Source organism: Onychomys torridus, chromosome 1, assembly GCF_903995425.1.
Source record: "Onychomys torridus chromosome 1, mOncTor1.1, whole genome shotgun sequence".
Taxonomy (NCBI): domain Eukaryota; kingdom Metazoa; phylum Chordata; class Mammalia; order Rodentia; family Cricetidae; genus Onychomys; species Onychomys torridus.
In genome coordinates, this window is record NC_050443.1 from 155,178,976 (window position 1) to 155,203,563 (window position 24,588).

Consider the following 24,588-nt stretch of genomic DNA (forward strand, 5'->3'; position numbering starts at 1 on the left):
TAAGGATACTACCAAAATCAAACTTGGGGAGCTAATGAGGGAGGGTTATTTACAGGAGTATGGGTGAGAGATCACTTACAGGAGCAGAAACAACCCAGAGACAGTTGCACCAAAAGCCCACCCCAGCATGGGTGACACCTCATGAAAGCAGGAAACCTGAAGCTCACTATACAGTGTGCAGGCAGCTCAACAGGTTGGAAAGCTTCTTTCAGACAGCCCCTTTAGCACAAATACTGATTGGACTTAATAATAAAAACCCAGAGTCAGACATCAGGGTGAAAGCTGAAAGATCAGAGAAGCAGAGCAGCCAGCCACTGGAAAGACTTCTTACCTCTAAGAATCCTCAGTCTGAAAGGGGCTTAGCTCAGTCTGTCTCCACCTTCCTTATGTTCCTCTCTCCACCCAGCCATATCACTTCCTGTCTCCACCTCCCTTGTGCTGGGAACAAAGGTGTGCGCCACCACTGCCTGGCTCTGTTTCTCTTATAGGCTGGATCAATCTTGTGTAGCCCAAGGTGGCCTTGAACTCACAGATACCGTCTGCCTCTGCCTCTTAAGTGCTGGGATTAGAGGTGTATGCCACCACTGCCTGGCCTCTATGGCTAACTAGTGGCTTAGTTCCACACTCTGTTCTTCAGGCAAGCTTTATTTGTTAGATCACAAACAAAATACCACCACATTTCCCCTTTTTTGTCTAAAGTAAGTAAAGGTTATAACTGATATAAGAGAAACTATATACAATAAGTACAATAACTATATACAATATATACAAACAATAATTATATTAACAATGTCTATTCCATTAACAATTGACAAATTCAGAGAAAATACTCCATTATTTATCCTATTTTGGCAAGTCCAAAGTGTTGTAGCTAATTCACTTCTATCCTAACTTGTATTACCAGGCAAAAACTATCTTTTGATGTCTCTCAAACTTATATACTTTACATCTCTTTAGAGTTTCTTTTCTGAATTTGTTAACAAGGAAAACTATAACTATCTAGTCTTCAAGTCCATTAGAGTCCTGTGAAGGAAATAATATTAACCGAGTTAGCAGAAAGTATAAGCAAGCAACTTCCAAAAATTGTAAGAAATGACAGAACCAGCTGACTGCCTGGACAGTCCCCCAAGGTTCCTGTGCAATGTTAGAGCATCCATCTTCGGCCTACAGGCCTAGCATATCTGATAGACTTATCTGTGAAGCAGGATTTTCTGAAGGGCTGTCCTACCTTATCTTGGCAAAGTCCAACAGTCATTTTCCTTTGGGTCCGGCATGTCCAGTTTATACAGCATACAGTCAAGCAGTCAAGGAAAAAGCAGTGTCTTACCCAAATGGCTAGCCTTGCCACATCGAAAGCAAACTCCATAAGGAGCTTCTTCCATGCCCATCATCTCTGAAGTGAATTGGTACTGCCAGGAGCAGATGCATCTCATTGTCATGAGAAACGTTATGTTAACAAAATATTTTAAATGCCACATTCTATAGGTCTTTGAAGTGTTTGAAGACCATCTATCTAAAATGTATCTCTATATGATCTTGAAAACATACCTAACATATCTATAAATTTGATTGCTACAGATGACTATTAACCTATGGTTCTTGATTATCCTAAATAGTTTATATTAATATATTTCAAAAATTAGAATAAAAAAATGTAAGGCTGGAGAGATGGCTCAGAGGTTAAGAGCACTGGCTGTTCTTTCAGAGGTCCTGAGTTCAATTCCCAGCAACCACATGGTGGCTCACAACCACCTGTAATGAGATCTGGTGCCCTCTTCTGGTCTGTAGGCTGAACACTCACTGTATACATAATTAATAAATAAATCTTTTTAAAAATTAGAACTGGGTTGGGGATTTAGCTCAGTGGTAGAGCGCTTGCCTAGAAAGTGCAAGGCCCTGGGTTCAATCCTCAGCTCCAAAAAAAAAAAAAATTAGAACTTTAACTTATATTTTAAATGAACTACATAGGTACAATACCTTAAAAAAGAGAAGAAAAATACATACAATATGTTGTAACAAAAATAACCTTAAATTTGTATCAATATATAAAAATTATTTAAATAAGTATAGAAACATACATATGGTATGACAAATTAATTTTAAATTTGTATCACTATATGAAAATCCATGACAAAGCAAAATATCTGAGATTAATAGTTGTCTTTTTATCTTATATTTTATATTCCCCTAAATTATAACACACATCCATAATCCACCAAATAACCACAGACCACCCCCACACCCCAACTCTTGGCAATGTGGGTGTAGTTTTCTCCATACTGCTTCCTGCTGTTTGTGGGCAAAGGCATCACCAAGGGTTACTGAGAAAATTTTGAGACAATGACCAAGTCCTGGGAAGACCAGAAGTAACCTTTGTTGATAGATATGATCTGTCAAGATTTAGGAGGTCTCCCTTGTTCAAACCTGATTCATATTATTCCTGAAGGAATCCATAGCCCCCCCTCATCTCTTGTGGGAACAAAACTCAAAGAATTTCTGATTTCCATTTGACAAAATTTTTTTTTTACTTCTTTTTTAAGTTAAGGTGTTTCTAAAGTGTCTACATTGGTTCCATTTAGTAGTCTAGTTCACAATCCCATGTCTTTTGCTTTTCAACAACCAAAAAATTAAAAATCAGCACTATAACATACAGGAATGAGACTCCCTGTGTATTTCCCATCTCTACATGGCTTGTTCATTTCTAGATTTTTGGAAGTTGCTTGCAAGGCACTTGCTGTTTACTCAGGTAATATTATATCCTTCTGGGGTCTTTGATGGAGTTGAAGACTAGACAGTTATAGTTTTCCTTAGTCATGATAAAAGGTAAATTAGGTATGACACTTTAGATTCACAAAAATAGAATAGGTGATGAGTATTTTTTTCTTTAATTTTTTCAAATACAAATAGACTAGACATTGTAACTGTAATTCTTGCTTGATAACTGGTTTATTATATATAATATGTAATATATATATTACTATGTTAAAGTTAAAACACAGTTTCTCTGAGTAACAGCCTTGGCTGTCCTGGAACTCACTCCGTAGGCCAGGCTGGCTTCAAACTCACAGAGATCCACCTGCCTCTGCCTGCTTCCTGAGTGCTGGGATTAAAGGCGTGCGGCGCCACCACCTGGCTCAGATTGTAGCTTTATGTCTAATTTTTAAAATAAATTTATCTGTCTGTTTCTTTCTTTCTTTTTCTTTCTTTCTTTCTTTCTTTCTTTCTTTCTTTCTTTCTTTATTTATTTATTTATTTAACATCTAGGCCACAGTTTCCCTTCCCTCCTCTCCACCCAGTCCACCCCACTCTGCTCCCACCCTTCAATCCACTGCCCCTCCATTTCTGTTTAGGAAAGGGCAGATGGGATAAAACAAAACATGGCATATCAAGTTGCAGTAAGATTAAGCACCTCACCATGTTTTAAGCCTGGGCACAGTGACTCAGTTTGAGAAGTAGAAGAGTCAGAGACATCCTCCACTCTCACTGTTAGGAGTCCCACGAGAGGACCAAGCTCCACAACTGTAACATATATGCATGGTTAGTCCCATGCAGGCTCCCTGGTGGTTGTTGGTTCAGTCTCTGTGAGCCCCCATGAGCCCAGGTTAGTTAATTTTGTGAGTTTTCTTGTGATGTACTTGACCCCTCTGGCTCCTACAATCCTTTCTCCCCACCTTCTACATGATTCCCAAACTCCGCCTAATGTTTGGCTGTGGGTCTGCATCTGTTTCTGTCAGTTGCTAGATGAAGCCTCTCTGATGACATTTGGGCTAGGCACCAGTCTGGTCCCAGGAGATGACCAGTGCAGGCTAAGTAGCTGTTAGTACTAAGAGTTGTTTTGTTTTGTTTTGTTTTAAAGATTTATTTATTTATTATGTATACAATGTTCTGTGTGCATATATTCCTACACCGCAGAAGAGGGAACCAGATCTCATTATGTAGATGATTGTAAGCCACCATGTGGTTGTTGGGAATTGAACTCAGGACCTCTGAGCCATCTCTCCAGCCTGTGCTAAGAGTCTTAACTAGGGTCCTCCTTGTAGATTCCTGGGAGATTCCCTTGCACAAGGTTTTTACCTGACCCCGAAATGCCCCCTCTTTCAGAACTCTCTTCCTCCGCCCCCCCCCCCAACCTGATGGCTCATGTTCCCATCCTCTCAGTCCACTCACAAAATCTCTTCTATTTCTCTTTTCCAGGGAGATCGAGGCATTCCCCCACGAACCCTCCTTGTTACCTAGTCTCTCTGTGTCTGTGGGTTGTAGCAGTTATCCTTATTTTACAGCTAATATCTACTTAGGAGTGAGCACATACCATTTTTGGCTTTCTAAGTCTGGGTTACCTCACTCAGGATGATTTTTTCTAGTTCCACCCATTTGCCTTCAAATTTCTTGGTGTCCTTGTTTTTAACAGCTGAGTAGTACTCCATTGTGTAAATGTACTACATTTTCTTTATCCATTCTTCAGTTGAGAGACAGCTAGGTTGTTTCCATTTCTGGTTATTACAAATAATGCTGCTATGAACATAGTTGAGCAAGTGTCCTTGTGGTATGATTGACCTAAGAGTGATATAGCTGGGTCTTGTGGTAGATCGATTCCCAGTTTCCTGAGAAACCACCACACTGACTTCTGGAGGCCAGAAGAGGGCAACAGATCCTGAGACTAGAACTATGGTTATACACAACTATGTGGGTTGCTGGGAACTGAACCCAAGTCCTAAGAAGAGCAGTGCTCTTAACCACTGAGCCATCTCTCCAGTTCCAACATGCCAAATTTTGTGAGGAGCTCCCAAATTGTTTTCTATGAGTACACAATTTATTAATGATCTCATCGAGTGTGAAAAATGATTCTAATTTGTCCTATCTCACCAACATTTGTTATTTTCTGTTTGTTTGCTTTAGAGTAGCCATCCTAATGTGATTTCCAACTGCATGTCTCTGGAAATCATATACCATTTTTTTTAAATGTTAGGGGTGGGAGATGGATCAGTAGGTAAAGTGTTTGTTATGCAAGCATGACGTTGCATAAGATACACATATTGGAAGGAAATACGTAAGCAGAAATTATTTTTAAAAACTAACGATAATTGGGACTATATTTGGCAAGTAGATGAAGAAAAATGAGACACAATCCTATTAGTGGTGTTCTAATCCTTAGGTATGTTCATGAATGTTTATTTTATTTATATGCATCAATTTAAATTTACACTAAATAGCCTAAAAACATGATTATAGAATAAATATGTATAACAATGCTCCCATTTACTAAAATGCTCAAAAGTGTACCCTGCTTTTCTCTCACAGCATTGAGTCAACACTCCCAAACAAAAACTGGATTTCCTGAAAAACAGGTTAAGTCAATTCACAGGGGGAAATGCTGGTCAGCATGACAAAAGCCAGCACTTTCATGAAAGCAAAATCTATATATACCTTTCTTTCGGGTTCCTGAAACAAGATCACACCCAAAGGACGTTACTACTGCCTTTAACACAAAAATGAGTTGTGCGCTTGTATTCTTTGATCACGGGGAAGAAAAAAAAAAGAACTTCAGAAAACTTTCTTGATGTGCATGCTCGGTGTACCGGGACCTCGGCCACATCCGGTAACAATACTGACTTATATATAGATTCTCTAGTCAGCACTGAGCTAATAATTTACCATGGGAAATGTAGCTAATCAGAGCCACCCCCATCCGCAAGATTTGCTTTAGAATTGAGGTTAACTTTCATCGCTTTCTTAATTTAGGGCCGTCCATCCAAACTTCTCCATAAGAGCAACGCGTCCATTTCTGAGAAGAGGCTTATTAAGAAAAACAAAAACAGATGTGGAAGGTTAAGTGAAGAAACACTGTAAAGAAAACGGGCGAGGGAGGGAGGAGGGACCAGGAATCTCCCAGGGGAAGGTATGGAAACAAAAATACAGAAATTTTCCACACCAAAACTTCCAAAAGAAAACGCGTGCCCGGAACAAAACTTGCCAAGGTTCATTTCCAGTACACGAGCCCTGAGACTCATCTTGGGAGGTCTACGCTTTCAGAAAAAGAGAAAGCAGCAAGCCCTCCGGTTTGCAGCCGAGGCTCCGTAAAGATGGCGGTGGGCCGAAGCCCCTTCTCTTCCCGCAACCAAGGGCTCTCGCTGCACATTTCCCACAAACCCCTCCGCGCGGCCCCGCTCGCCCAGACCGGCCCGGCCGGAGTGCAGCCAGTGCGCACGCGCGAGCTGACGTCACGCGCGCTCCCAGGCCCCGAGCGAGCTGGCAGGAGTGGTCTCGGCTGCTTCCGCCGCCGCGTCGCTCCAGGGCTCGGCGGGCGGGTTCGCGCTGCCTCCGCCGCGGTGGGGCAGCCGGGGGTCACGGAGTCGAGCAGGGGGCGCGCGGCGGCGCGGCCATGGGACTGCGCCGGCTCTGGTGACAGCGGGGAGCCAAGCGGCCCGGGCCCTGAGCGCGTCTCCTGCCGGGGGCCTCGCCCTCCTGCTCGCGGGGCCGGGGCTCCTGCTGCCTTTGCTGGCGCTGCTGCTGGCGGCGGCGGCGGCCAGGATCATGTCTGGCCGCCGCTGCGCCGGCGGGGGCGCGGCCTGCGCCAGCGCGGTGGCCGAGGCGGTAGAGCCGGCTGCCCGCGAGCTGTTCGAGGCTTGCCGCAACGGGGACGTGGAGCGAGTGAAGAGGCTGGTGACGCCCGAGAAGGTGAACAGCCGCGACACGGCGGGCAGGAAGTCCACCCCGCTCCACTTCGCGGCAGGTAAGCGCCGGCCCCGCGTCGCCTCCCGCACGCCCCCACCTGCAGGCTCGGGCTTGCAGGCCGCGAGCCACACAGCACTGCCGTGTCTCCGACCTTTCCCCGGGACGCTCACCGTGGCCATCTCGCTCTCCCCTCTCGGGGCTCGTGACTCGGGGTGGGGTGAGCGTGCTCTGGGGAAGTTGTTTTTATGGTATGGGTTTTTGGTTGTTGTTTGCTTGTGTGGTTTGTTGGGGGGTGGGATGCTTTGTTTTACTGTATCAACAATACCTGCACCGACTTCCGGTCTTGCTACCCTGAAGGGCCTCGGCACACAAGAAAGGCTTAGTAAGAGATTGTGATTTGAAAGAGTAATGGTCTCAGCAATTCACCCTTCTTTGCAAGTTCCACCGTAACTCCTACCAGTCTTAAGTTCTAGCGGCCTCCGTAAACTGAAAATGTAATTTAGGAGTTGTTTTATTGGGTATTGACTCATTAGAGTTAATTGGTTTAGGTTTCTGGAGAGTCTAAAACCGGAAATAGGCAGGTTGGGAGACCTGAGATCTACTTAGGCTGAGTGTGGGTGGCCTCTGCCACACACACGCACTAGTTGGCGTGGAAAGTAAGTGAGAGACAAGAAAGCTTGGATCTAGGATTTTAAGATTCATTTTGAGTCATCCTGAAATTTATTTTAGATAGTTTGAAATTAGTTTTAACTCCTGGGTTCTCTTTATGATACCAGAGCGCTAAAGTTTGTCGAGTTATTTAAAATAGCCAGGGATGGGACCAGCTTATTGACTAAACCTTTTACGCTTCTCATGTTAAGGACAGATTGTTAACTTTTTAACCTTGTGAACCTCCGGAATCGAAAAAGGTCCTCATGGCATGGTAACATTTGCTATAGTCTACATCAAGATTGTTTAGAAGTTCTTTTTAAAAAAGAAACATTTTGAGTTACTTTTGTTCCTTTGGGGCAGGAATGATGGGCAGAAGAACATGAAAAAGATTTCCTTGTTCGCAGACATTGCTTGTGTGTGTGTGTGTGTGTGTGTGTGTGTGTGTGTGTGTGTGTGTTTTAATTTTACACATCAGCCATGGGTTCCCCTGTCCTCCCCCTCCCGCCCCCACCCCCACCTCCCCCCTATCCCCTCCCCTCCATTCCCATCTCCTCCAGGGCCAAGACTCCCCTGGGGATTCATTTAAACCTGGTGGATTCAGTACAGGCAGGTCCAGTCCCCTCCTTCCAGGCTGAGCAAAGTGCAGACATTGCTTTTACAGTTTTACCAATTGTAGGTCTGTCTCTTTGCTGTGACCTGCCCCCATGTTCAAATGAATCATGTTTCCTTAATTGAGTGCCCCTTTGGGAGCCTTTCTAAGAGGTGAAAGTTTGGGAAAACCACAGTTGCGAGCTGAGAACGCCTGTGGCACCGGGAAGAAGAGCACTGAATGAAGCCACATCTCTGGTAGAGTGTTGCCTTTCTTCGGCGAATTGGAATTGTCCTGCTCGACCATTTAGCCAACTATTTGGCAAACAGTCACAACCAACTGCTCCATAATCCAAAGGGGTAATGTTACTTAGATTATGTTCACTTGATAAAAATAGCCAAGGACGATCTTAGTTGCCACCTTTCAAGAATTTGATGTATTAGTGAGTTCATGTCTGAAAATAGTAGTATTTAGAGATGTGGGTTTATGGTGTGACCTTGTTGCCCCTACACCATCCCATCCTCAGTTCTTCCCCAGTATATCCCTCCTCCACCCCAAGGATGGAATCTAAGGCCTTGCACATGCTAAACAAGTGTTCTGCCACCGAGTGAGTAGAGTATATCCAGCCCCTGGCCCAACATTTCAAAGCATATTTTTACATGTATTTTATATTGTTTGTCCAGGTTGAGATGGAAATTTAAATAGCGTGTGGACCAGCTCACCACTCATGATTCACCTGAATAGACAGTTTTAGGTTGTAAAATTAAGAAGTTAAGATATAGAACAATCATAAAGTAATTTCTGAGGAGGCTAGGGAGGTGGTTCAGTGGATAAAGTGCTTGCCTTGAAAATATAGGACTTGAGCTCAGATCCCCAGCACCCACATTTAAAACAAACAAACAAACAACAACAATGACGAAACCATTTTTGATGCATGCCTATAATCCCAGCTCTAGGAGGTGGGAGCAGAAGGACCCCTGGGGCTTCCTGGCTAGCCCTTAGTTAACGAACCCAGGGTCAATGCAAGACCCTGTCTAAAAAAGTAAGATTGGAGAGCCGTAGATGAAAATGCCTGACATGGCACACCGGCGCGCGCTGGCATATACCATACACACAGAATAATAAAAAATGATTACTAAAGAATTGATATTCAATCACAGTTTTGAAAGTCCTGCATTTAAACCCTAGAAAATAAGGAAGTTTTTAAAAGATGGCAAGATGGCTTTGTAATTTTGGTTTTTTTTGTTGTTGCTGTTGTTTGGTTGCTTGTTTTTTTGTTTTTTGTTTTGTTTTGTTTTTTTAGACAGGGTTTCTCTGTGTAACAGCCCTGGCTCTCCTGGAACTCCATTTGTTGACCAAGCTAGCCTTGAACTCACAAAGATCTGCCTGCCTCTGCCTCCCTCGTTCTGGGATTCAAGGCGTGTGACACCACCACAGACCGGCTTTGTAAATTTTTTAATCCAAATTATTAGATTAATGAGGCAGTGATGAATTCTGTTTTCCTTGGCTGGGTATGGAACTCAGTACCTTGACCCTACTAGACACATTTGCTACCACTGAGCTACTCAGTCCTATTTATTTTTAAGTAAGTATGCCCACCCACATTTTCTTTGTGGGTAGTGAGTTACCATTTTTTGTTTATGTAAGCATACTGTTGCAAGCTAGGTCTGTGGTCTGTAGGTGGTGGTACTTGGTAATTGCCTGACTAAACAGTTACTTGTGTTTGTATTTTATAGGGTTGGAGAAGCAACCTCTTTTTTAAAAAATTAAAATAGCCAATTATAGTTTAGAGGTTTAATTGAGCAGGAAAGGCATGCTTTGTCAGTAGGAATGAGAGGTGTGAATGCTACAGAAAATGAAAAATGTTTTTGTCTTTCCTTGCACACAGCTCAAAAAAGAAAAAAAAAAAATTCCAGCCCCCTGAAATACTTTTGGAGTATGCAGAAAAGTGTCAGTGAGTAGAGGAAAATGTGAAATGACTGAGGTTTAAGAAATTCATGTATGGGCTGAAGAGATGGCTCAGTGATTAAGAGCACTGACTTCTCTTCCAGAGGACCCCAGTTCGATTCCCAGCACCCACATGGCAGCTCACAACTGTCTGTAACTCCAGGATCTGACACCCTTACACAGACATACATGCAGGCAAAATATCAATGCAGATATAATAAAAATAAATTAATTTTAAAAATCCAGGCTTGTAGATAGATGTTGGATAGAAAGACAATACATAATGCTGTGCTTGAAGAATGAAAAGTTGAAAATAAATGTTCATTCTATAGTTCTATCCAAGAAATGTAACACTGTTTTGATTTGTAGTATGTTACTGGTACCTATTTTGAGCTAGTTAGATTCTGTTAGAATCATCCAATATATGAACTGCTTAGGAGGGGATTTTTTTTTTTCCATAGCAAGAAAGTAGAGTAAGAGCATCTAGAATTTACCATACAGGCAATAGATGGAAAATTGGATTTCTAAAGACAAGGAGACTGGACCATGTTCACATATTTGCGAGAGTCTTTAGGAAGAGTGAGTGGATATGGCTGATGTAGCTTCAGCTACAGTAGGAGGAAGGTTACAAGGAGTTAAGTAGCCATTTCTGTTCACCCATGGACCTAGTTGGAAGTATCAGAACATGGGGTTGCTTGGCATCTTTCAAAGGCATACAGGATTTCTGCATAAAGTAGGCAGTTTGACTGACAGGTCATTCATTCTTTGGTATAGAGAAGTAGGATAGCAGTTGTCTCAATTCAAGTTTTTGACATGTCACCTACAAACAATAAGATGACTTCTGTCGTTTTTATTGTTTGCCAAAACAGTACTTTTAAACATCTCAAAAACCAGCTGGAGAGAACAGCTCAGTGGTTATAAACACTGACTACTCTTCCAGAAGACCTGGTTCAATTCCCAGCACCCACATGGCGGCTTACAACTGCCATTTCCAGGGGACCTGACACCTTCACACAGACATACATGCAGGCAAAACACCAGTGCACATAAAATAAAAATAAATAAATTATTAAAAATCTCAACCAGCCAGGTGTGGTGGTGCATGCCTTTAATCCTAGCAATTGGAGGACAGAGCAGGCGAATCTCTTTGAGTTCAGGACAGCCAGGACTTAAACAGAAAAAAGAATCTGACAAACCTTTAATAGCATTTCTTTTTTTAAAAATGTATTATTTGTGTGTATATGTATGTATATCTGTATATGTGCATGTACCTGAAGTTAGGGCCATTCCCTGGAGCTGGAGTTCCAGGCAATCATAAGCTACCTGATGTGGGTGCTGGGAATTGTACTTGGGTCTTCTGCAAGAACAGTACATGTTCTTAACCACTGAGCCATCTCTCTGGACCCTTTAATATTATTTCTAACATTATAATCATGAGTGATGCACTAAATGTATCCACACTCTTTGCCTGGGACTACAACTGTACATTATTATTTTCAAGATGGGGTTTTGATTCAGGAATTAAATCTTACAACAGAAACTCCAGTATTGATTCGTCTGCTCAATAGTTCAGTCTTTGCTTTACTCCATCCTGTAATATGAGATCTTAGCTATAGCATTTGCCTTGACTCTTCCTGGACCTAGAGTGGAGAGCTGGCTGGAGTACTCTTCAGGGTGCTCCCTTAATTCAGATTATCAGGGTTTTATTGTCTCAGCCTACCACATTCTTTTTTACATTCCTTCTAGTCTGGCTGGATAGTGTACCTGCTTCAAGTCAAGGTGGACAAAGCCCTCTTCCTTTTATTCCGTATTCTAAAACATTTAAGATGGAGGTTGGCATTGACTCTTATGATATGTCTACTCTTGTTCTACCTTGCCAGTGATAACAGATTGGAAGGTAGCTGTAAAGCGTTCCCCTCTCCACAGAAATTGCTGCTTATCAGAAGTACTTTGTGTCATTCTTGAGAACCTAAGAATGAAAATTTCATCAGAGATTATCCCTGAGAATTTGGAAAACATCTTTTTATTGTTGTCTGTTTTATTTTTTGAGGCTAGATCACATGTATCCTGGTTGACTTATTAAACTCTTGATCCCTCTGCCTTTGCCTCTGAAATAGTGAGGTTAGAGGTATGGGGTACCATGCCTGGCTGTGATGCATCTTAGGTGGATATGTTTTCCCAGCAGTGGGAAGATCTGGGATTAGAGGCATGCACCAGTGCAGTGGTTCTCAACCTGTGAGTTGCGTTTAGGGGTCAGACAACCCTTTCATAGGGGTTACGTATCAGATATTTATATTACAGTTCATAACAGTAGCAAAAATACAGTTATGAAGTAGCAATGAAAATAATTTTATGGCTGGGGGTCACCACAACATGAGGAACTGTATTAAAGGGTCACAGCATTAGAAAAGTTGAGGACCACTTCTTTAGTGTTAGGATGTGGCTTCAAATGTTCAAATTTTCAGGCTCTTGATCTTGGGCAGTATAGCAGATTTCACTTACATGTATTGTAGTTTTTCCATGTGTCTTTAAAAGCATGCCAATCTCAGGGCTGGAGAGATGGCTCAGAGGTTAAGAGCACTGACTGCTCTTCCAGAGATCCTGAGTTCAATTCCCAGCAACCACATGGTAGCTCACAGCCACCTAATGAGATTTGGTGCCTTCTTCTGGTGTGCGGGCATACAGGCAGATAGAATACTATATAATAAATAAATAAATCTTTTTTTTTTTAAAAAAAGCATGCCAATCTCTACTATGAGTCTCCAATCTGATTTTAGACATAGTGATAGCTAGGGAATCATGTTGATGGAAGTCTATCATTTGACATAGAAGACATCAGTGTTGTGGAATAATGGTAGGTAGCTATATAGATCTACTCACTCACTCCACTCCACTCCACTCATTCTAACTATCTCCTCAGGTGAAACTGTAGTCGGTGTCCCTTTAATTCTGGCTTGAAGCAGCCCTCTTCTCGGTGGGATTTTGCCAGGTAGTTACAACTTGACCTTCAGCTAAGTCACCAGCGCTTTGGAACAGGTATCTTCCCAGCTGACGCTATTTCCTGTAACAGTAACAACTACACATCCTACTTTAGCTTTTGCTATGCTCACTAAGTTCTTCTAGTGAGGATTGGCCTTATGTCACCATCTTTATCAATGATTGTTACCAGTGAAGAAGTAGGGATCCTCCTCAAGGTGGGTGTATCAATGACTTTACAGTGAGGAGCGGTACTTACTGGATTTGTCCTCATCCTCTTTCTTTTCTTTTACTTTAGGAAGCCTTTTCTAAACGCATGTGTTCCAGATGAGTGCTGAGTGGATGGGAGAGGGTCAGTAGTAGAAGACAGCACCCCTAAAGCAAGGTAGTGGTAACAGTCAGACCGAACACAGTAAAATCACTGCTTCCTTCAAATGTTCCTGCTTGGCTCTCAGTACCATTCCCAGTTTCCAGTCTTAGCTTCCTTTCTCATACCCTGCTATATTAATTAAGCAAACATCAACAAACTGTTAAACACCTCATCCTCTGAAGAACTCCAGGAAATAATGATGAACTAAGACATTCACAGCTCTCAATTCTTGTGGAGCTAGCATCCAGGAGCTGGGTTTGGTGGTACATACATGTTGGTAATCTCAGCCCTAGGAAGCTGAGGTAGAAGGATCTTGAATTTGAAGCTAGCCAGCTGCTTACTGAGACACTGTATACAGAGAAAGGTAGATGATACAGACTAGGTTAATAAACCATGTGTTAGTTCACAAATTTTAGTAAGGGCCAAAACCCTGCTGGGAACAGCAAAGACAATCCCTGCTCTTAAGGAGCTTTCATCTTAGTAAAGGAAAGGAGTCAGCCAACCAGTGTCAGGTGATAACAGGAGGGCACAGTGGAGGACGGTCAGAAGTGGCCTTGTTTGGGTTGACTTTTAAGTAGACAACAATAAATGAGGGTTGTTCATTCAAAAGAGCTTTCTGAGTGGACAGACAGCATTTACTAATTCCCCAACATACCCGACAAACTCAAAGGAAGCTGGATCACAGTTAGAAGAGGGAAGAGGGCATGAAACGGTGCCAAAGGGCAGTTCATCCAAGATTCTTCATGATTCATTGTGGAGTATTTGACTGTAGTCTGAGTATTGTCATGGGTATTGTGTTCCCCAAAATAAACATATCTGGGGTCAGAACAGACAGCCACTAGATACAGAGCCACAAATGGTGGCTAGAAAATGGGAAGAGTAAGCCATAGCAGAAGTTGGGTGGTGGTGGTGCACGCCTTTAATCCCAGCACTTGGGAGGCAGAGCTAGCCGGATCTCTGTGTGTTCAAGACCACTGTAGAAACAGCTAAGCATGGTGACCCACGCCTTTAATCCCAGAAACCCAGCCTTTAATCCCAGGAAGTGATTCAGAAAGTAGAAAGATATATAAGATGTGAAAACCAGGCACCAGAGTTAGTTAAGCATTTTGGTTGGTTAAGCATTTGGCTGGTTTAGTGTTCAGGCTTTGGAGCAACACAGTTCAGCTGAGAGCCATTGGGATGAGGACTCAGAAGCTTCCAGCCTGAGGAAACAGGATTACCTGAGGAGCTAGCAAGGTGAGATAGCTGTGGCTTGTTCTGATTCTCTGATCTTCCAGCATTCACCCCAAAAACTGGCCTCAGGTTTGATTTTATTAACAAGTACCTTTAACATTCATGCTACAGAGTATCCATGGGAAGCAGGTGAATTGTTTTAAACAATAATGTTATATGATGGAATTAATTTTTTGTTTTGTTGGTTTGTTTTGTTTTTGTGGGTAGTTGTGTTTTATGGGGAGGGGTTGTTTGCAGAGTCACTAAGCACAGGGTACCTTCATATTTGTAATCCTTCTGTCTTAACCTCCCAAGGACAGAGACGATTAACACAAGACACAGAACTGAGGTATGATGTGAAAGAGTCATGTATCTCTTTGTTGATTATTTCCCCAGGATTATAGTTTGCTTCCTATTGTTGTGATAAAATACCATGACCAAAAGCAACTTTGGGAGAAAAGAATTTATTTGGCTTACACTTACCCATCACAGTTGCTCAAGAAGGGACGTGAGGGCAGGAACTAAAACAGAAGCTGTTTTACGGAGTACTATCTTGCTCTACATAGCTCCATCAGCTAGCTTTTTTATACAACCCAGGACCACCTGCCCAGATCAATCACCAATCAAGAAAATGCCCTATGGACTCTGGAGGCCAGTCTGGTGGAAGCTCTTTCTCAATCGATTCCCTCATTACTCTAGCTTGTGTCAAGTTGATAAAAACCTAACCAGCATACTTGGTGTCCTTCACAGTATGTTGATATTTGCTGGATTGTTATATCATAGTATTAGAAAATAGATAAAGAAGAAAAACTATAAAAGAACAGCTTTGTCCTGGTATGTGCTGCCAGAAAGACTGTTGAAAGCAGAAGTGAGAAGGCCGAAGGAAAGAGATTGGGATGACTGGAATAGGGCAGTGTCTGTGGAAGTATGGAAAAGCTGAGGGCATGTTGAGCTAGAGATAGATGCCTTTGAAGGATCAAAATGAAACATTCTAGAACTTTGGTGACAAGTTTAGACTGGAGTTTGAAGGCTGTGTATCTAGGTGATATTTATGGCCATAGGGATAGATATAATCATCTAAAAATAGGATAGAAAACTTGAGTCTTACAGAATTCGGGTATTTAGATATTGGGGAGAGGAAACAAGCCCCTGGGAGATAATGATTTGTCCAAAAGAACAACTTTTTATTATTACTTTATCTTTATTTGTATGGGTGTTTTGGCTACTTGTATGTCTGTGTAATACATGTGTGCACACATGCACCTGGTGCCTACACAGGGTGTCAGATTCCCTGGAGCTGGAGTTATGGATTATTGTGAGCCACCATGAGGATGCTGGGAATTGAACCCAGGTCCTCTGGAAAGAGCAGTAAGTGCTCTGTTTTGTTTTTTGAGACAGGGTTTTTCTGTGGTACGGTCACAGTCAGTGCTCTAACTTGCTGAGCCATCTTTCCAGCCCCCAGAAGTTCAGCTCTTTATCAGCATCACACAGAGCTTTCCAACATCTCAGTTGATGACCCTCTGTTATTTAGGACAAACCTCAGGGTCCTGCATGACTCCTCACTCAGTCCCACCCAATTTTGCTCTTTCTCACCACCTTACCCTATTCTCACCCCACATCTAATCAATCAGGAAGTTATGTTGGCTCTTTCTACCCCAGAGTATCCAGAATGTGCCACCCATCATTCTGAGCAGTACTCTCAGGTTATGATATAAGTCATCATGATCTCATCTATTTACCCTACTTAACCCTAACACAGCAGCCAGATTAGTATAAGACATATCTTGTAACTTACCAGCTCAAAACCCTGTAGTGACTCCCATTTTCCATGTACACACACACACACACACACACACACACACACACACACACACACAAAGCCACACTTGGCGATCTTCTTCAGGTTTCACCCGGTGCCTTTATCTGTCCTTCCTTGTTGCTTTCCTTCCTGCTCTACTGCTCCCTTTCACTGTTGTACCCACTGTTAGCCAGAAGTCAGAGTCTTGGTTAATGTATTGGTGATAATTACAGAAACCACCATGTTCAGTTTTGTAGACTTCTCCCACATGTACTTTAAGCACTCCTCAGCTTGCTCTTTTTTTTAATTGCCTCTTAACATATGTTCTTATGTTTATTGTCTTCCCCCATACCAATAAAAAAAAGTTCCTCAAAAGCAGAAATTTGGTGAGCTAGAGAAATGGTTTTGAAGTTAAGAGCACTTGGTTCTCTTGCAGAGGACCAGGGTTCATTACCAGCACCCATAGGTGACTCGACCATCTATAATTACAGTTCAGGGGGTCGAAAGCCCTCTTCCAATTTCCAAGGGCCCCTGTGTACACACACACACCACTTTTTTTTTTTTTTTTTTTTTTTTTTTGGTTTTTTGAGACAGGGTTTCCCTGTGTAGCTTTGCACCTATCCTGGATCTCACTCTGTAAACCAGGCTGGCCTCGAACCCACAGAGATCCGTCTGCCTCTGCCTCCCAAGTGCTGGGATTACAGGCGTGCGCCACCACCGCCCGGCCATAATTTATTTTTTAAGGCAGAGATTTAGTTTGTTTACTGGTTTGTCATATACACCAGAAAAGTATCTGGCACATAATTGATATTTTCTTATTATTTGTTAAATGAATGAATGGGATAGGAATAAGACCTGAATCATGACTCCTTAAACTCTTTGGAGAAAGGATTTCAAGCAGCAAAGACTAGTGAGCTGTTGAATATTGCTGGCATGTCTAGTCAAATACAGACAGAATCCTTTGGATTTGGAAATGTGGCCATTGTAAGTGCCCTTGTCCAAAGCAGCTGTGAGAAAGAAGCAGAAGCTGGCTGAATTTGAGAAAAGAAAGGGAGGTGGACCTTACAGAGTGGATTATGAGGGAGCAGAGCTGAGAATGAGTTCAGGAAGAAGACTTTCCTTGAGACGAAGAAATGAGTGTGAGCACAGGGAGAGCAAAGGTCTTGAGAAAGATTGTAGGTACACTTCCCGCCATATAACAAAATATCAGTGTTCTCTAGTTAGTCTCATTAATATTCATGCCTGACTTTATGGCCAGTACTCCAAAATGACTGTCTCCAGCTTGGACCAGTTTCCGGAGTTTAGGACCCACAGAACCTACTACTTACTGGGCATTTGTCCCATGAGCACTTCTACTGGGATAAAACACCATGGCTTGTTACACAGAGAAACCCTGTCCAAAAACAAACAAACAAACAAAACAAAACAAACAAACAAAAAAAAACCACCATGACTGCTGGGCAGTGGTGCTGCATGCCTTTAATCCCAGCACTCAGGAGGCAGAGACAGGAGGATCTCTGAGTTCGAGGCCAGCCAGGTTTACAGAGTGAGTTCCAGGACAGGCTCCAAAGCTACACAGAGAAACCCTGTCTAAACAAAACAAACAACCATGACCAAAAAGCAGCTTGGGAGGAAAGAGTTTATTTTGCTTGCCCTTCCACATCACTGAAGGAAGTCGAGGCAGGAACCTGGAGGCAGGACTGAGGCACATAGGCCTGAAGAATTGTGCTTACTGACTTTGCTCAGCTTGCTTTGTTATAGCACTGCAGCTCAGGGGTGTGGCACTATCTACAATGGGCTGGGCCTCTTGAGTCACAAAGAAAATGCCCTACAGGTGCCTACAGCCAGATCTTGGGAAAGCAGTTCTCTATTGAAGTTTCCTCCTTTCAGATGATTCTAGCTTGTGTCAAGTTGGCAAAAAGCTAGCCAGCACACTCACAAACCCTGTTTTATTCTGTATCTCATTTGAGAATCTGCTTACTGTGTTAGCCACTAGAGCCTATCATATTCTTTTCTTTCTCTCTCTAGTTATTTATAGTGTCATGTGCAGTAGTAAAAAGACTGCGAAATCACTCGCTGTCTAGATCAGATGGAACTAGTTAAATTTTGATATTCCGATAAAGAAAGTGTTTACAAATAAAACTTAATTTCTAGGGTATCACTAGATTTTAAATTAAAAAAAAAGGAATATGCAAATAGTACCTTTCAAAAATATTGATAGGGATATGAGTAGAAATGTGTGTAAAAAGCAATAATCAAAAAGGAATATGTAAGAGGCTGGGAATAGGAACTGAAGGAAAGCCTCACTATGTGAATGCAACCTGGCTTAACAACTAACCCTGCCTTATTGTGTGCACTCAGCACATGTCACATGGAATGGAACAGTAACCATGTCAAATCTTGACTTAGCTGTCTCCTGTCTCTATAGTCCTTCCATTTATTTACATGCCACCAAAGTGATCTTCCTAAACAAAACTTCAGGGCTGTTGATGTGCTATACCAGTATTGTTCAAACTTTCTCCAGTGGCTCAAAAATACAAGAATATTTTCTTTTGAGTCTTTGTGAAAGAGAAAAAGGCAACTCTGAGTGTCAGCTATGTGCCAGCATTGGGTATTTGACAGTAACCATGGCATAAATTTATTGGATCATAAAAAGGATTTCATTGAAATCTGCTGTCTGAAAACTACAAGTCTGTAGGACAGAGTCCAAACACTGCCTTGTGAGTCATGTAGATCTTTCCAAACTGCCCTCTGATTATTGAAGTATTATGTATCCTAGCTGTCATAAAGGTTTTGTTCTTTTATCTCTAAAAACAGATACATGGTTTCTTCTTGCACTGCAGTGTTTTCCTCAAGATGTGTCTTTGTTGAGAGAGAATCTAGCTACAAAAAAGCTGTTGGTAGAGTATTTACCTGCTCTGGGTTTGGTTCCCAGCACCACACAATGGGACATGGTGATGCACTTGGGAGGAGCAGGAGGATCAAAAGTTTAAGGTCATACTTGGTTACATAGCAAATTCATGGGTAGGTAGCATGAGCTGTAAAAACCAAAGGGGTGGGGCAGGCTAGGGAGATACTCAGTGGTAGAAACGCTTGCTGTGCACGATTAAGAACCAAAGTTTAGATGCCAGCACTCAACATGTAAAAAGAAAAACAAACAAGCTCAGTTGTGCTTGCCCTGATAATCTCAGTGCTGTGGGGGAGCAGAGGCGGCTGGCTGGTCACTAGCTTAGCTTCAGGGTCAGGGACCGGCCCTGCCTCAGGGAAATAAGGAAGGGAGTGACATCCAATGTCCTGACCTACATGCTTGGTACATGTGTATGTACACACACATGTGCACACACACACCCACCTCCTCCAAAAACCCAACTGACTTCCTCAGCGCTGTTTCTCCTTCATTCCCAGTCAGTTTCCTGTCCACCTGGAAAGACCATTCCATTCTTTTGATCTACAGTGGATTACATCCACTTAACGATTCTAAGAATATTATGGAGAAGCTTCAGAAGACTGAGGAATTGAGGTTTTTCTCTGTCTCAACACACACACATTTACCCTCCATCACCTGCTTTACCGTATGCCCTAAATCCTTTCATTTCACAGTTAAATTTTAAAGGTATTGAGTATTAATAGTATAAGAATGATAGGAGCCAGGCGGTGGTGGCGCACGCCTGTAATCCCAGCACTCGGGAGGCAGAGGCAGGCGGATCTCTGTGAGTTCGAGGCCAGCCTGGGCTGCCAAGTGAGTTCCAGGAAAGGCACAAAGCTGCACAGAGAAACCCTGTCTCGAAAACCAAAAAAAAAAAAAGAATGATAGGAGATAATATTTCATTGGTACTAAATTATTCTGTAAACCAGAATAATCATTACCAGCTATGATAGTTTGAATGTAATTGGTCCCCATAAGTTCAGGAAGTGGCACTACTAGGAGGTGTGGCTTTGTTGTAGGTATGGTCTTGTTGGAGGAAGTGTGGAGCTTTGAGGTCTCATATATGCTCAAGATACCACCCAATGTCTCAGGTCAATCCTTGTTGGCTGCAAGTGAAGTGTGCTGGCAGCCAACACCATGTCTGCCTGCACACTTCCATGCTCCCCTCCATGCTGATAATGGACTAAATCTCTGAAACTGTAAGCTGCCACCTCAGTTATATGCTTTCCTTTATAAGAGTTGCCATGATGGAGGCATCTCTTTACAGCAGTCAAAACTCTAGCTAAGACACCAGACCTTTTTGCTTCACTTGGTTTGGGGATGCTTGAACAGACTGGCACCCATATAAAGAAGGACGCCTACCTAGAAGTTGTTTGTGTTGTGCACATAGCGAAATAAAGACTTCTATTTCACCTCTCATCTCGTAGGCAAGTACAAGCTGTAAGCTGCTCTTATTTTGTTGTTGCCTCATGGTCCCCCCACTGGAACAGAAAGGGATTCTGTAAGACTTTAAGTCGGCCACTTCTTTAGTAGGTACTCATTTACATACTTGGGTTGCATACATGGAGTGTCTGAAAATGTGTGCACACTAAATATGCAGAATTTGGTATTTACAATTGGAAATGTCGTTATAGAGTTGGAATCATTTGGGGTTTTAGCTTTTGCCACCTCGCCCGCCCCCAATCATCTCTGAAGTTAGTAGCAGCAGCAACTAAGGCTGTCAACCATTTAGGTGGTGTGGGCTACTTAGCAGAGGGAGAGACCTTGAGCTTAAACATTAAGGTTAGTTGTATATATTTCAGGTCATCTTTTCAACAGTTCTTGAAATTGTTAATCTTGTTATTTTTTCATCCTAAAACATTTTAGCATGACTTGTCATTTTCCTTGGTAAATTTAAATGTGGGAAATTTGCTTTCTTTCTAGGTTTTGGACGGAAAGATGTAGTTGAATATCTGCTTCAGAATGGTGCAAATGTGCAAGCACGTGACGATGGAGGTCTTATTCCTCTTCATAATGCATGCTCTTTTGGTCACGCTGAAGTCGTCAATCTCCTTTTACAACATGGTGCAGACCCAAATGCTCGAGATAATTGGAATTATACTCCTCTCCATGAAGCAGCTATTAAAGGAAAAATTGATGTTTGCATTGGTAAGCTGGTATTTCTTTTTCAGAATTTTCTAGAAAATGTAACTATTGTAAATCTAATTTTGAATCTAATTTATTGTTCTACTAGGCTGAACTTATATTTAAATCTGTTCATGATTTAATCTAACCTTTTTCCCCCAGCTTTTAGTCTAACCATTCTTTACTGAATGTCTTTTCTTAAAATCTTAAAATTCTTTGAGAAAAAAAAAAACATTCTGTAGAAACTTGTGTTCTCTTGAGAGATAAGATGCTCAACAAACCAAATAAAGGCAGCTGAGCATGGTGGATTTTAGTTCCAGCACTCGGGAGGCAGAAGTAGGTGTATCTCTCAGTTCAAGGCCAGCTTGGTCTACAGAACAAGTTCCTGGACCTGTCTATAAAAATCAAGTTCCAGAAACCCTGACTCTAAAAATCAAAAAACAAAAGAACCAAATAAAGCCATGGTGGAAATGAACACTGAGTATTAGAGAGTAATGGTATAAGTTAGTATGCTGGTTAGGTTTTATCACCTAGACACCAAGTAGAATCACCTGGCAAGACTGAACCTCAATTGAGATTGCCTCCATTACATTGGCATTTTCTTAGTTGACGTAGGCAGGCTCAGCCCATCGGGGCAGTGCCTTCCTAGGCAGGAGAGCCTGAGCTGTGTAAGAGAAGTAACTAAGCAAGACAGTGAGCAGTGTTGCTCCAATTGTCTCTGTTGTAGTTCCTGCCTCAGCTTCCCTTGATGAGAGTAGAACCTATAAGGCAAATAAACCCTTTCTTCCCCAAGTTTCTATTGGTCATGGTTTTATCCTAGTAACAAAAACCTACTGGAACAGTTAGCCAGAGTCAGGTCTCAAGGCTCAACTTTCTGGCATCTTTGTACTGGAGAAATGTAGGAAAACAGAAAGAGGCCTTATGCAGAACTCTGGTTGTGGTTTGAGGGTCTTGTAACTATATAGGCCCTGTTCAGTAATTGCCTGGATCAGCCTTGACCTCTCCATTCTTCAAAAAACTTTTTATTTTTTTGCTTCTGTGTGTGCAAGTGCACACAAATGCATCCTTGTAGTCACATAGGTTTTAAATCCTACAGCTTTCTGCCTGGTCTACACAGCTTTAGGCATTTCATAATAGAGGAATCTTTCTAGCATAGACAAGAAAAGCTTTCAAGCCAGCTTTCCCTTTTCGTCCTTCATCACCTGTCAATGGTGATAAAAATATCTAAGAAAGGGCTGGGGATTTAGCTCAGTGGTAGAGTGCTTGCCTAGCAAGCGCAAGGCCCTGGGTTCGATCCTCAGCTCAAAAAAAAAAGCTAAGAAAAAAGCTTACATTGAATGAGAAAACTTAGCATGCTCTTAGTGTAATAAATAATTAATATGTTACATTTTCTTAAATTTAAACATTTACCATATTATTAGTATACAAACGGTCTAGATAATTTTGAGAATTCTATACTAGGACTTTTGTTTTAAATTTATTTTGTTATTAATATTATTGTATATGTCTGTGATGTAGAGGACATTTTTGCCCAGACACGTGTGAAGGTCAGAGAACAACCCTGTGGACTTGTATCTCTTTTTTCCACCTTTAGATGGATTCTAGGATTTGAACTTGGATTGTGAGGTTTGCACAGCAAATGCCTTGACCCACTGAGACATCTCATGGTCCCTGTACCAGAACTATTAAAAAACTGATTTATTAACTCAGGTTGCCATGATCACCATTTTGAAAGGTAGTGTTGCTGTTTTTGGCAGTGCTTTTACAGCATGGAGCTGAGCCAACCATTCGAAATACAGATGGAAGGACAGCGTTGGATTTAGCCGACCCGTCCGCCAAAGCTGTACTGACTGGTAAGTCTGTGTACACTTTGGTCATTCCAGGAAGAATAAAAATACTTAATGGACTAGGTAGACGCACTGTCTCATGCAGTTAATGAAACAGTGTAGTTCACTTATTTTGCTGTCTATGGAGAGTTTAATTTGATTCTTATCTAAAATAGAAATTTTTTTCCTTTCAAATTTGTGTTTAAGTTTGTCATTGTATAGGTGGCAGGGTGTGATAAACTTGTGTTGCTTCAGGTATTCAGTATGTTTTAAAAATATCCCCAGGTTTTTCAGACAATTAATATACTCCTTTATATACTGTTTTTGTTGTTGTTTTTTTTTTTTGGTTTGTTTTGTGTGTGTGTGTGTGTGTGTGTGTGTGTAATTTTTAAGGAAATCCTTTCAAAAAGCACTAATTTTCTTCTACTTATTTCAAATCAAGATTTGGGACACGTTTCAGTACCATGGTATGGCTGTCTTAACTATAATTCATTTCCTTGTCGTCTGTTGACATGAGTTCAGCTCTAGTTTAAGCTAGTGGGCTTGGTTTGAGCTGTATCTACTTCATGTGTTTCTGCCTTTACCCAGTATGCTGTCTAGTTTAAGTAACTGCCATTATTTGTTGGATTCTTTTTTATAAATATTTATTTAATTTTGTGTGTATGTGTGTCTGTAACTGTTAGAATTATGTCTGATCTAAAAGGCAGAAGCCTGAAGTTTGGCTGTACTGTGAGCCTTTGTGCTTAGACTCTGATATTCCTTCTGGCATTGCTAAGAAATTTTAAACTGGTCCCTGAAGATTTCTGGAAATGTGAGTTGTCATTGTGACTATCAATTCTGTTTGTTCAATTCTGTGTTTGTTTCCTCCTTTACTATTCTCTTATTCTGTGCCTTGATCAATCAATATAAATTCAGTATAGGCTGCAGTGTAGATATTCTTACTGCAAATCTTTACCTTAACTTAAATTTTATTAATTTTATAAATAGTTTTGTTTGGGGCCTGGAGAGATGGCTCAGAGGTTAAGAGCACTGGCTGGTCTTCCAGAGGTCCTGAGTTCAATTGCCAGCAACCACATTGTGGCCCACAACTATCTGTAATGAGATCTGCTGCCCTCTTCTGGCCTGTAGACTGAAAGTTTTGTTTGTATTCATTTGTAAATATAAAAACTGTTCCCATAAAATATTATATAATTAATTCTTTTATTTTATTGTAATGTTAAACAAAAATCCTAGTATAAATTTAGATTCATAAAGATGTTAGTGATTGTGTAGAAGATTTCATCAGCTTTATAATGTTACTATGTAAGGATTTTGGTGTGTGTCTGTCTGGTGTTGGAGGTTTTGTTTGGTTAGTTTGGTTTGAATTGGGTTTTTCATTGGTTCTGGGACTTGAACTCAGGGCTTCGTGTGTACCAAACAAGCTGTCTACTATTGTACTGTTGAGTAGCACTCCCCGATTGGGTTTTGAATGAAGTGGTGGACTGTGCCGTGCTGCCG

The 24,588-nt window shown here is 41.7% G+C and overlaps 1 protein-coding gene across 3 annotated transcripts in view; it reads left to right on the forward strand.

The window, feature by feature from the left end:
- The first annotated feature begins 6,220 nt into the window (after positions 1-6,220).
- The window catches only part of Tnks2 (tankyrase 2), a 69,645-nt gene continuing 51,277 nt past the window's right edge, over positions 6,221-24,588 (forward strand). For 2 of the 3 annotated variants that reach the window (XM_036167649.1, XM_036167639.1), the window contains exons 1-3: positions 6,459-6,730; positions 21,065-21,289; positions 23,023-23,118. In XM_036167649.1, the coding sequence (XP_036023542.1) occupies positions 6,532-6,730; positions 21,065-21,289; positions 23,023-23,118 (520 nt within the window). In that variant the 5' untranslated portion in view covers positions 6,459-6,531. Of the gene's footprint in view, positions 6,731-21,064; positions 21,290-23,022; positions 23,119-24,588 lie in introns of all 3 variants that reach the window. The other variant, XM_036167659.1, reaches the window with a different exon arrangement.